General features: G+C 44.2%; 1 protein-coding gene across 1 annotated transcript in view; it reads right to left on the bottom strand.

The window, feature by feature from the left end:
• Positions 1-581: 581 nt before the first annotated feature.
• The window catches only part of Nmur2 (neuromedin U receptor 2), a 16,231-nt gene continuing 4,174 nt past the window's right edge, over positions 582-12,638 (bottom strand). The window contains exons 2-4 of the mRNA XM_028775996.1: positions 8,324-8,408; positions 5,133-5,258; positions 582-2,887 (exon numbers count right to left, since the gene is read on the bottom strand). Coding sequence (XP_028631829.1) covers positions 2,613-2,887; positions 5,133-5,258; positions 8,324-8,408 — 486 coding nt within the window. The 3' untranslated portion in view covers positions 582-2,612. The remainder of the gene's footprint in view (positions 2,888-5,132; positions 5,259-8,323; positions 8,409-12,638) is intronic.

Below are 12,638 nucleotides of genomic sequence, written 5' to 3'. Positions count from 1 at the left end.
GGGGAGGAGGTGGAGGAGTGGGGAGGAGGTGGAGGAGTGGGGAGGAGATAGGGAGTGGAGGGGAGGGAGTGAGTGAAGGGTCCTGGGGAAAGTGCAGAGAGGAGGCACTTGTTACTTGTATAGGGTGGGGCTGTCCTTAACCACCCTCCTAAGTGACATCCAGGAGTCTGGCAGTTTCTGAGATCTATAGGCTTCTTAGGAGGAATGACAACCACCCTTCTGGAATCCGGATGAACTGCTGGGGAGTGTGTTTTATAGACTCCCACATAGGTCCTTTGTAGGTACTCACCATTATTTACAGGAGTGTAAGAAAGAGGCTGCTGCAGGTGGCAAGGTCAGGTAGGGAAGCCTCAGACCTCAGCCTGTCCCTGCCTGGGAACCTCCCCAGCCCCTGTGGGTTTCTGAGTGAGATTCCAGGACTCTGGTGGCCTCAGAGACTTGGAGATTGCTTGTATAATTTTCCCAGAAGTAAGGAAGGTTAAGCTCTTTGCTGACAACTGGAAGGGGGATGGGTAGATGGTAATAGATAATACTTTATTTCTCAGTAAGATGGGAGAATCAGGGAAGAGAACACAGGATGTGCACAGGACAACCTTTATTCCGTTTTATTACTGAGGAATTGGTGGTCAAAGTCAGGATCTGAATTTTTCAGCATTTATAAGACAAAGCAGAAAGTGTTGATAAGAGTCAAATGTACAAATATATGAATAAGTGCATTCTATGGAACCTTTTAAGATATATCTTCAAAATGCCTGTTTACTCACAGAATTTATCTATGCGTCCGTGTGGTTTTATAGCAGACACTGAATGTGTTTGAAAGTAATTGCTTGTCTTTAAAGCAATAATTTTATTGTTATTATGTGTGAGGGGGTACTGCTACACAAGCCATGGTAGCTGCTATACAGAGGTCAGAGAACAACTTCAGGTGTTGGATCTCTTCTTCAACCAAGGAACTCGCATCAGTGAGCCTATGCACAAATGTCTTTGCCCATCGAGACACTACTTATCTCTCCAGCTTTGCCTCTCTTAGTCCTGGACTTTGGCTTTCTTTGCCAGACTTGTCCAACTTTCTAACTCTCTAAGTTAATAATCTTGCTTTGCACAGTGAATGTATTTCACTGGCAGTGAAACCCAGGTACATAATTTAAGGATATTCTACAATATCTATCCCATATATAAATTAGTCAAAACTTTCAAACACTGACATTGCCTTGAAAGTGCTACCATAGTGGCACAGGTGAAGCTTCAGAAGCAGAGACCATGAAGCACTCAGGCATCCATTGGGGGTGGGAAAGGAAAGGAGAGGCTGGAAAGGCTGTGATTTTGATTTCCCAGGCTTCTAGAAGATAGTATAGTTGTTAGCTTCCACACTATGCATTTATGATATATTTCTTTAATGTTTATATTAACTTACTTATTGTGGTGAGTGTCAGGGTTTGGGAGTGCATATGCCGTGGTGCATGCTTAGATGTCAAAGGACAACGTGGGGAAGTCATTTCTCACTCCTTCCACCATGTGAGTTCCAGATATGGAATTCAGATCCTCAGGCAGGGTGGCAAGTGCCTTTGGTTCACTGTGTCGTCTGTCCCTCCAGTCCTACATCAAATTTCTACATGTTAAGAAGAAAATAAATCTGCAGCCAAGTGGAGATGAATATAGAAAAAATCATATGTTTTGACAACACATCCTGTGGGCTCTGCAAATACAGACGTGTGAGGGAAAATAACACCCGGTCCATTGTTGTTTTCTGCATTAATGTTAATGGATGGCATCCAAAAATAATCCTTCTACTCCAGGTTAATTATAAAATGCTGATGCTGCTTCCATTGGCTTAATTAGCAGTATTTCGCCTAATTTTGTGTAGAAACTCTAGGTTTTTTTTTTTAAATCTAGTCCATGGGACTTTTTTTTCAGAGTTAACCATGACTCTAAGTAGTCCATAATTACAGCATTACCAGCATTTGTTCTAAAAGCAAGTCACACGCACCACAGCAAGCTGGCTCAGTGCCAGCTCATTAATATCTCTCAACCTGCTCATGGGCCAGATCTCTAGGGGATAAAAATTATTTAGCCCTGATTTAGAGAGCTGTTAATTTCTGTAGCATAAATATTTCTACTAGGATTGATTTCAAGCCATCGCTCATTTGACAACAAACTTGCAAAAGTCCTAACTATTGGAGGGTTAGGCTTTGGTGAGCAGTTCTGAGCCAGCTCACCAGAGTACCACCCAGTAGTTTCTCCTGCATCCTGGGTTTGGATGTTGGGATAATTGTGTTGTGCTGTTTAGCTACTTTACAGTGCCTTTAGTAGACTAAACCCACCCATCATGAGAGCATCTTTAAGTGAGACTCCCATGACACATTACAATCACATTTATGAAAACTCAAAATACAGAAAGATGGAGTGTAAAGTCTGCAGTGTGACCCGGAATGAAGTCTGAGTTTAAGCATTAAAAAAAGTAATGAGTACATGGAATTTAAGAGCCTTGCTACCTCTCTAACGGCACGCAAGGAGGCAGAGGTGACAGTGTGTCCCTCCTTGAAGTGCTGGCACATAGAAGGATGTCAATCACAGAATCCAGGCCTTCTGAAGTGGCCTTCTGACCCCTCCTTTCATGGTACCTCTCCAGCACAGGGTGTAGTGGTAAGGTGAGTGTTGTGGATGGATGACTGACAAGGGAACTGGGGGCCTACATCCTCTGTCAGCTCCACAAGGTGGCATTCTGTCAAGAAAATGATCTTCTGGACTGGGGGTCCCTGTGGGCGATGCTGGGAATGACACCATTTGCAGGAAGGAGAGACGACATTCCGAAAGGCCGCCCGAAAGCGCCGTGACAGGAGGTTATAGATAATGGGGTTGACCGCGGAGCTCAGATAGAAGAAGACACCTGCAAACAAGGAATGGAAGAAGGTAGAGAAAAATGTAAATATTTAACAAAGGCCTGGGAATCCTGTGATTGCCTCTCCTGGAAGCAATGGGGTGTACAAGACACTCACTGAGAATTTGAAATGCTGCGGGGAGATCTGCCTGTACACTCAGGACACAAACACAGAGTGATTAAAGAGCCATGGTTTTTCTGTGGTGCTGGGTTAATGGCACTGATGAGAGACGTTCAAGTATCAGAGGAGAAAGGCTTATTTCTTCACTGGATTTTTAGTTAAAACTATAATTTGATACAGTAGCTCTGGTGAGAATGGGTAAGTGAGTCAACACACTGTCCCTGGTGAAATTCTTCGTTTTGCTGAAAACCTCTGGGAGAGGGCTGTCCCCAACTTCTCCGGAGCCACGCCCCTTCCCTACCCACTCATGGTTCCCGATAGCGCTTCCACTGAATAATTATATTTTATCACTTGTTTTGTCCTCCAGACAGCTTGCATATTGCCTTTTCTCTGCTTGTTATAATAGCACTCTTTTATTTAGAGATGTATTTTTTAATTATGCATCTCTCTCTCTCTCTCTCTTTCTCTCTCTCTCTCTCTCTCTCTCTCTGTGTGTGTGTGTGTGTGTGTGTGTGTGTGTGTGTGTGTGTGTGCGCACGCATACACTTGAGCATACATTCACGAGACCCAGTTCCCACAGAGGCTAAAAGGCATCTGATTCTCTGGCACTGGAGTTACAGGCATGAGAGAAACCTGATACAGGGGCTGGGACACGAAGTTGGGTCTTCTGCAAGAGCACTATATGGAGCGTCTCTCCAGTTCCTATGCACGCATTTAGTATCATCTCCTGTCTTCTTTCTCTAAGACACCACTGAAGCTTAAGGGAGGCTAGGAGTGTGACCCTCTTGTGTTCTGGGCCCTTAGATAAACACTGGCTCTTCAGTTCATTCTTCTGAAAAATGGAGGTTAGGTATTCTGACTGAATCTGAGCGCTAAGAAACACCATTCTTCAGGCTGACTCAGTCACTGCCTTAGCTGTCTGGAGGTGTCAGCTGCGATTACCCATTGGAGACTACACAAGGGTGTTCCCGTTAACTCTGCATTACAAGGGAAGGTCTGTCTGCCTTTCCTCAAAGATTTATGGACAGTTAACAGTTGTTTAGGGAGAGGGTCATGAGGCTGAGTCCCTTCCCAGGATTTATAGATGGCTAACCATTGCTCACACACACACACACACACACACACACACACACACACACACATATATATATATATATAAAGCTTGGATGGAATCCCTTTTGTGTGTCTATGGTCACTGAAATGAGAAGACATGTCTGTTCATTCAGACACTGATCAAATGCTTACTAGGACATTCTGAGAACTTCAAAGCACATTGAAAGATGAGAGATTTAGACTTTTTTTTTCTCCCAGCATTCCACTTGTATTCAAAGATGAGTAATTTGTATTCAAAGAGTTAAAATGCTTAGAGGTTACTTTAAGGAAAACCCCAACTCTACATGTGACAATTGCAACAGGGGAATCCTAAGTGATTGTCAGTGTTTGACACCGAAGACATGCACAGAGGAAATGGTTTTCCCAAAGGCACAAGTCTATACAAGCCGTTAAACTGGAAGAGTCAAACAGAGGCAAGATCCCTGGCAAAGCTGGCAACAGGGATACACAATGGTATCTGCTAGAAGCAGTATGATATCACTGCCTGTCTACGGCAGGTATTCGGTCATAACAGAGACTGCTGTGGTCATAAGGGACTCAGTGGAGGTGACTGACACCAGCTGGACCCTGATATGGGTAGGAGACAGTTGATGAAGAAAGAGAAAGCGTACTTGGGTGCAAATGCTCAGAGGCAGAAATGGCTGCATTATACAGGAATGCCTGCTGTGTGTGCTTTCTCTCCTTTCCATCCCTTTCCTTCTCTCCTTCCTTTTGTCCTCAGCTGTGATGTTCCTAAGTTGCATACATGTATCTAACTTTTGCTCTCTGGTTATGTTCCTAATAAACCAGAGCCTACAGAGTAAACCAGTGACAACAGAAGCTGGTGGAAGTACCCTGAAGCTAACACCATAGCTTCTCTATTTTGGAGGAAAAACTCCTGAATCTGAAATTCAATAGTTTGGACTTGAACTCAATTTTAACGGTTTTTATAGACTTGAGCTGCTTGTATAGTGAGCCTTCAGGACAGAGTGAAGGAAAAGCTGCTTTAGAGTTTCATCAGCAAACCCACCAGGCCTTTACCTGATACCACGTGGATGAGGTTGAACACAGCAGCCAGAGACTCAGTCCACTCGTTCACGAAGCTGAAGAAGAGCCGGTCCACATGGAAGGGGGTCCAGCAAATAGCAAACACGAGGACCAAGACAACTGGGAAAGGAAGTTGGAGAGGGAATGACGGAGTAGGCCAGAGAAGAACATGATGCTCACCCAGCCTTCCTCTTCTTTAGCAGGTTTTCTCTGCCACCTTGTCTAAGTGATGATTGCTATAGGCAAAGGTGGCCCCAGAGTTAAAGAATATTTGAACGTAAGAATTAGTTGTATGGACCTAGAACCAATTTTTCTATAAAATTGCCTGAGTTTTCTTTTAAAATACATAGTTCTGTTTTTACTTGAATTTTTCTGTTTTTGTAATTTTCATAAATGCACGTAATAAAATACGATCATTTTTTACTAATTCTTTTCCGTCTCCAACTCCTTCCATGTTCTCCAACATGCCCCATTCCAACTTAATGTCCTCTTTGTTGAAAACTCTCCCTGCCTCTTCCCTCTTTTCTTCTTTGCCTCTCTCCTTCTTCTTCCAATTGGCCTAAAGATATGTATGGGTTTTGTGTGTATCTTGTGTGTTTGTGTTGTGGTCTGGGGCACAGAGGTCAGCTTTAAGTATTATTCTTCAGGTGGCCTGCCCATTTTGTTTAGAGACAGTCTCTCGCTTTTACCTTGAATTCACCAATTCAGCCAGACTGCTGGCCAACAAATCCCAGGGATCCACCTGTGTCCATCTACTCAGCTTTGGGATGCTGGATTACAAGCATCCATCACCCAACATGCTCAACTTGTTGTTACACAGATGCTGGAGATCAAACAGGAGTTTGTTCAGCAAGCACTTTGCCAACCCATCCACATCCGTAGACTTCTTCCCTTTACTTTGTCATAGCAGTGCAAAGCTGTTAACACAAAACTAGAACTCATCAGGAGTTCCTTTGATCCTTTTGATTCTGTGATGGGCCAGGTAAGACACAGAGTCAGAACAACTATAATCACAGTGTTGATTCTGGGGGGAAGACCCTGTCATCCTGAGTCAGAAGTATACAGAATTCTCCCCTACTTCCCATTTTCAGCCCCAGGGCAGGGATGGGTGTTCCAATTGTTTCCCCTTGGGACACTGAAGCTCCACAAAGATAAGCATGTTTCCCCCTTTAAGAAGTTGTCAAATCCTTTCCTGTGACAGGCTGCTTGAAGTTTGTATCTGAGTGATGATCTAACAGGGCTGGAGGAGGAGTGAGCCTGAGGATGAAGGGAAACCAGCCATGAGCTGACACCTTCTGAGGTTGAGAGATGGGTGCACGCTCTTCATTTTGCAGCTCTGCCCATGAGCACATTCCAGGTTTTCATGAAAACTGGTGCCTTTGTTTCCTTTTGGAGTTAACTTTGAGGGCAAGCTGTTTGCCTGTGCAGTGTGCTCCCAAAAATAACCGGCATATTCTCTTGAATTTATCTCTCAATAAAATGTCTTCCAACTGCCCACTTTTGGCCATCATTCCTGATCACAATGAAGGCAAATGGTTTATGTTTTGTCATTATTACTTTTTTGCTTTTTTTTTTTCCTTTATAGTACTGGGAATTGAGCTTGAACTCCACACATATATCAGGCAAGTACTCTGCCACTGAGAGACAGCCCAGCCCTCTTTTTACTTTTTGAGACAGGGTCCTGTTAGGTTGCCCAGGCTGGCTTTGTATGGAGCCCCAATCTATTTTACTGTATATGGCATGCTAGGAATTGAACCAAGGGCCTTGCACATGCAGGGCACATGCTCTACCAAGGGGCTACATCCCAGGCTTGCTACTGAGATGCTAACACCAGCAAACACTGAGAAGATCACGATCAAAGGGAGAAGAAGAGAAATAATGAAGACCCCCTGTCTCCTGACAACAAGACCCATCTGGAGCTGAAAAACCTCCAAGAAAATGATTAGAGTCAAAAGACCAACTTGGGAAACTTCTGGTTTTTGTCCACTGACGGTCTGGTTTCCATGAGCCACATGCACATGAGCCTGGGGATTTCTCTTTTTTTAAAGGTAGGCTGTGATTTGAGAAGTATGATAAGTTTCGCATACCTCACCAGTGTCTCTCTTGAAGGACTAGGGCTGTTTTACTTAGCTTTCATTTTCATGTGTGCCTTTGTATCATGTGTATGGAGGTGTGTGCATGCGTGTGCATGCATGTTTGAATGTGTGTGGGTGTGCACGTGTTTGTGTGTGCATAGGCCTAAGGTTGAGTCAAGAATTGTCCTCAATTGCTCATCCACCTTATTTACTGAGGCAGGGTCCCTCAGTCAAACCCAGAGCTCACTGATACGGCTTGTCTCCAGAGCCAGCTTACTGTTTCTGTCTCCCAAGAGGGGAATTATGAAAGAGTGGTCACTCCCATTAGCATTTACATGGATTCTGGGGATGAAACACCCACTCCTCATGCTTGCACGGCAAGTGCTTTAACCACTGATCTATCTCCCTAGCCAAGGGATCCATTTACTTTTCTAGCATCCTTGTGAGAGAGGATGCTCAGCACCTGGATTTCTTAAAATAGTTTGTCTTTTACAAGTATGTGGACTTCTAATAAAAAAGCTATTTTTATTAGTTTGTTTTTAAACAAGATGATGTTTTGATACGATGTCCTAGGTGGAATGGTCTACTCAGGAGAACTCATGACTAATTGTTCTTAATCTGGAATAAAAACATCCATAGAGTCTGCGTGGCCATGGGAGTTTACAATCTCCTGAAGTCAGTTATAAAACATTGTGTGTGTGTGTGTGTGTGTGTGTGTGTGTGTGTGTGTGTGAGCACACGCATGTGCGCATGCGCACACATATATTTGTGAGTGCAGGACCCATCATGACCTGTTCTTACGTTTGAAGAATGCTGGACCACATATAAGTTCAGAAACCATCCCTACCTCTTCTTACAGAAAGAGTGGGGCTCAGGCTCAGCGTGCAAACATGATTTATTTCATAGGATTTGGAAGGCACCTCAGCAACTGTAACCTAGCAAAAGGTTTTGAATGCCCAAAACCAAAGATGAAACAAAACAGGCAGGTCATAGAAGCTTCTGGACACCAAGAAGAACATCTTAGCCAGCACCATTACATCAGTGCCAAAAACAAAACCTCTGCTCTTATAAACAAACGTGAACCAACATTAAACAAAGCAAGCGGCTTACACAGCATCTTGGTGACTGATTTTCTGGAAGGTCTGTGAATATTCACAGTCACTTTGTCTGCCTCAAGGGATTCATCTCTCTTTAGCTGAAAGAGAAGTGGAAAAGTGGTTAGGAAGTAAAGACTGCTTTCCCCACCAGAAACTTTGGAGGTATTTAAACAGCACTTAAAGAAATGTTTTGAAAAATTTAAACACTTCACTGGAGGCAGAATTCAATCTAAGTTCTGTGGACAGGGTTATGGGCAGGACACAGTAAAACTAAAACTACGTTTTTAGTGAGCAATTCCATGTAGTTCTAATTCTGTAATATGTTAGGAAATATTGCACACCTGTGCGCACACGCGCGCACACACACACACACACACACAGAGTGAATCTTGAAATTAACAACAACAGCAACAACGTGGTAGTTAGGCCCTTCCATTCACTTACTCATTCTTTTCCCTTTTGTTAGATACGTCATCAGAGTCAAGACCCTAAGCCATGTGATAGGAGGTTCCAGAAAACAAAGAATTATGATCTCATGAGTGTTATGATCCTTGCTGTGTGTCTTTGTCACTGTTCTATCGCTGTGGAGAGACACCTTGACTAAGGCAACTCTTAAAAAAGAAAGCATTTAATTGGGATCTTGCTTACAGTCTCAGAGGATTGTCCAGGATCATCATGGTGAAGCATGGTAGAACGCCAGAAAGCACTGTGCTAGAGCAGTAGCTGAAAGCTTTACATCTGACCCATAGGCAGTAGGCAGAGGGAAAGAGACACGGGGCCTGATGTGGACATTTGGAACCACAAAGACCACACCTTCTAATCCTTCCAAATAGTACATCAACAGGTGACTATGCATGCAAATATGTGAGCCTATGGAGGCATTCTCATCCAAATCACTGCACCACGGGCCTCGTGGCATCTTGCGTGTGGTCATGAGCTATGTGGATCTTCCAGGGGCCTATGCATCACTTTCCCCAATTTCCACATTTGCATCTCCCACACTCATTTCAGTTGAAGCGGAATCACATTTCTTTGAATAATACACTCCCAGCCCCTTCTCAGCAAATTCCCTGACGCTGTACTGGCCAGCATAATCCAGGACATGCTATTTTTCTGATTCTCCTGATAAGACGTGCACATCCTTCAGAATTTAAACAACAGATATTTATCTTAATTGAGGTATAGGGTAATCCTTGTAGTAATGTAAGTTTGGAATGGGAACATGACAGTATATGCCATCTCTACTAGCCTGTCTAAGGCTCACCTACTCCTGAAGATACAGCAGCTCTAGCCCATTGTCCTCTTCTTCCTCCTAAGTTCACAAGCACTGGAGAGCCCTGCTATCTATTTGGTGGTGGGTCTTTCCCCCCCACTTTTTTTGGGGGGGTCTGTGGTGATGTCAAACCAGATGCAAGGATCTCTGATAACCTGTGATCATCACACACCTTCAAGTGAGTCCAGTGTTGTTTAATTCTCTGGCAGTTCCCCCATTGCTCAATTACCAATGTCACCCGCCTCTCTCTTAGACTGTTTATTCCTTTCCCACACTTACTTGGTAGTTTGGTGAGAGTGTCAGTTACTTTTCCTGTAGCTATGACAAAACTACTGAGCAAGAAGCAACTTACGGGAGGAAGGGTTCATTTGACACACAGGTTGAGGAGAGTCTGTTAAGGAGAGGGAGAGGCAGACACAGAGGCAGGGGCATGAAACAGATGGGCACATTGCATCCCAGCCAGGAAACAGAAGCAGACTGATGCTGTGCTAAACTCACTTTTTTCTTTCCCCTTTTTATTCATTCTGGAACCTCAGTCCATGGGATGGTGCTACCATCATTCAGGGTGAGTCTTCCTCTCTGAAAATGTCCTCATAAATATGCCCAGAGGTGTGTCTATTAGGTGATTCCAAACCCAATCTAGATGACAGGATATATTAAGCTGAGAGAGCTCCAACTCACTCCTGGTCCTGTCAACAAATAGCTTAGTAGATCAGATTGTCCCAACCCCCAGTTTCATAGTCAGGTAACCGGGGCTAAGGGAGCACCATACTCTGTACTCCTGGGAACAAAAGAGGCCCCTTCTTCACTGCATCTGAGGTAGGAACTACAGCGGTTACTTGTGTGGCACCATGGGAAAAGTCCCCCCCCCCCCCAAGCACTGTTGTTTGTAGTCTTTAAGCTTCCTAAAAAGAGAACAAAGAACCAGAAAAGAAGCCCTGTGTTTGACAACTTTGTATCTTTTCCTGGATGAACCTTCTCTAAGAGCTATATTGACCTTGTGGACTTCAGGTCTAAACACCTTTTCATGTGCTGCCAGTCATGCTGAGATTCCAGGTATGTGAGACAGGTGTGTCTGTGTGTGATGATGGACAGGCTTCTTGGAGGAGCAGTGAGTTCTTTGGGCTGCAAGTTATCCCAATGGGTCACTTTAGAGAAAGTCTTTAAAGTTGGAGAAAACTTGGAGAATGGCCCCCGAAAGGTCTCCTTGACAGCTCCACAAATCCATATCCTATGTCTCTAAAATACACAAGCTCCTTAAAATCAGACAGACCTCAGGAACACCGGGACACCAGGCATCCACCTGGGTTAACATGTCTGCCTGTCTCTTGGACTTAGTGGTGACCTCCACATAAAGTTCGTTCTGAGAAAGTGAAGGGTTAAAAAGGATTTGAGATTTGACCTTTAGATACATCTGGAACCTGGAAAGAGCTGGGGGAATCCTGCAGTGATGTAGAAATAAGGTGTGGTGGTGAGGGCACTAAGCTCCTAATATGGTGTGCATGCCAGTTCAGGGCCCATGTACTCAGTGCATGGTAGATTACCATTGCTCTTCTGATGCTTATTATTCCACGTCTTCTCAAAAGACATGGTATAAATTAAAATACCCGAGGACAACTACTTGTATTCCCCTTATGAGGATTACTGAGCCTCTTCCGAGAGAATATCCTTCTTCTAACTCAGCTGTGTTTACTTGACAGACATTGGCCTTCGCTTCAGCTGTCAACTGGGCACAAACCTAGAGTCACCAGGAAAAGGGAACCTCAGCGGAAGAATTGCTCAGATCAGACTGAGCCTTGAGGCTTCTTTCTTTCCTAATTTTTTTTTAATGTTTTGCCTACATGTGTGAGTGCCTGGTGCCTGTGCAAGCCAAAAGAGGGCATGGGTTGTGGCAGAAATTTCATTGTCCAATCTATTTGCCGAGGGAGGCCTGTGATTGGACAGGAAAAAGTGAGGCGGAGCTAAGGGTGTCAGAGAGGGAATGGAGGGAAGAAACGCAAGGGGAGTGCAGAGGTAGACCAATGTGTTTTCAAGTAAATAGGTAGATATGAAATCTAAAGATTAGGAAAATTGGGATAACTTTCTAAATTGTGTGGGCATCTTGTGCATTGAGGTTTTATTGATATATATAAATCCATTGGTTAACTTTAAGCATCTAGAGTTTTGATTTCCCAGGTTAATGGGTATTGTGATAGCTAATCATGAGGATGGCAGTTATTGCATGGGGCTAGCCTAGCGCTGTGGAGGCGGCAGGGTTGGTTGGCATAGGGGCCAGGCCAAGAGCCATGGAGGCGGGCAGAGGCAGTAGCCATGCCAATGTCTCGGCCCACCCGGTGCCTCTGAGACAACCAGCTGGTGCCACCAGTAGTGTGGGAACATGGCGGGAGCCAGCCAGACGCAATTCTTTTCTAATACCTCCCCGCTACAATCAGTTCTTCTAGAACTGGAGTTACAGACAGTTAGAATCTGCCATGTGGGTGCTGGGAATTGAGCCTGGATCTCTGGATAAACCACCAGTACCCTTAATCACTGCGCCATCTCTCTAGCCCCTGGGAGGCATTTTCCTACTTGCTATTTGATTGGGAGGGCTGTCCAGCCCACTGTATGTGGTGCCATCCCTTGGCAGGTATGCCTCAGCTGTATAAAAATGGTAGCTCTGCATGCTATGAGGAGTAAGCCAATAAGCAGAATTCCTTCATGGCTTCTGCTTCAGTTCTGCCTCAAATTCTTTTGATGATGGACATAACCTTTTAAAAATACTTTCTTTTATTCATTTTATATTATGGGTATGATTGTATGCCTGACTGGTGTCCAAAAATGTCAAAAGGCATCAAATCTTCTGGAACTGGAATTACATACAGTTGTGAGCTGCCTTGTGGGTGCTGGGAATTGAACCTAAATTTCCTGAAAGAACAGTGGGCAGTGCAGTGTTCTTTAACTTCTGAGCCATCTCTCTGGCTCTGGATTTTAAACTGAGATAAACCTTCCCTCCTCCAGTCATTTTTTAAAGAGAGAGAGAGAGAGAGAGAGAGAGAGAGAGAGAGAGAGAGAGAGA

The sequence above is a fragment of the Grammomys surdaster genome, unplaced genomic scaffold, assembly GCF_004785775.1.
Source record: "Grammomys surdaster isolate TR1022 unplaced genomic scaffold, NIH_TR_1.0 262, whole genome shotgun sequence".
Taxonomy (NCBI): domain Eukaryota; kingdom Metazoa; phylum Chordata; class Mammalia; order Rodentia; family Muridae; genus Grammomys; species Grammomys surdaster.
The sequence above is the reverse complement of the archived record's forward strand: the minus strand, read 5'-3'. Positions and strand labels throughout refer to the sequence as shown.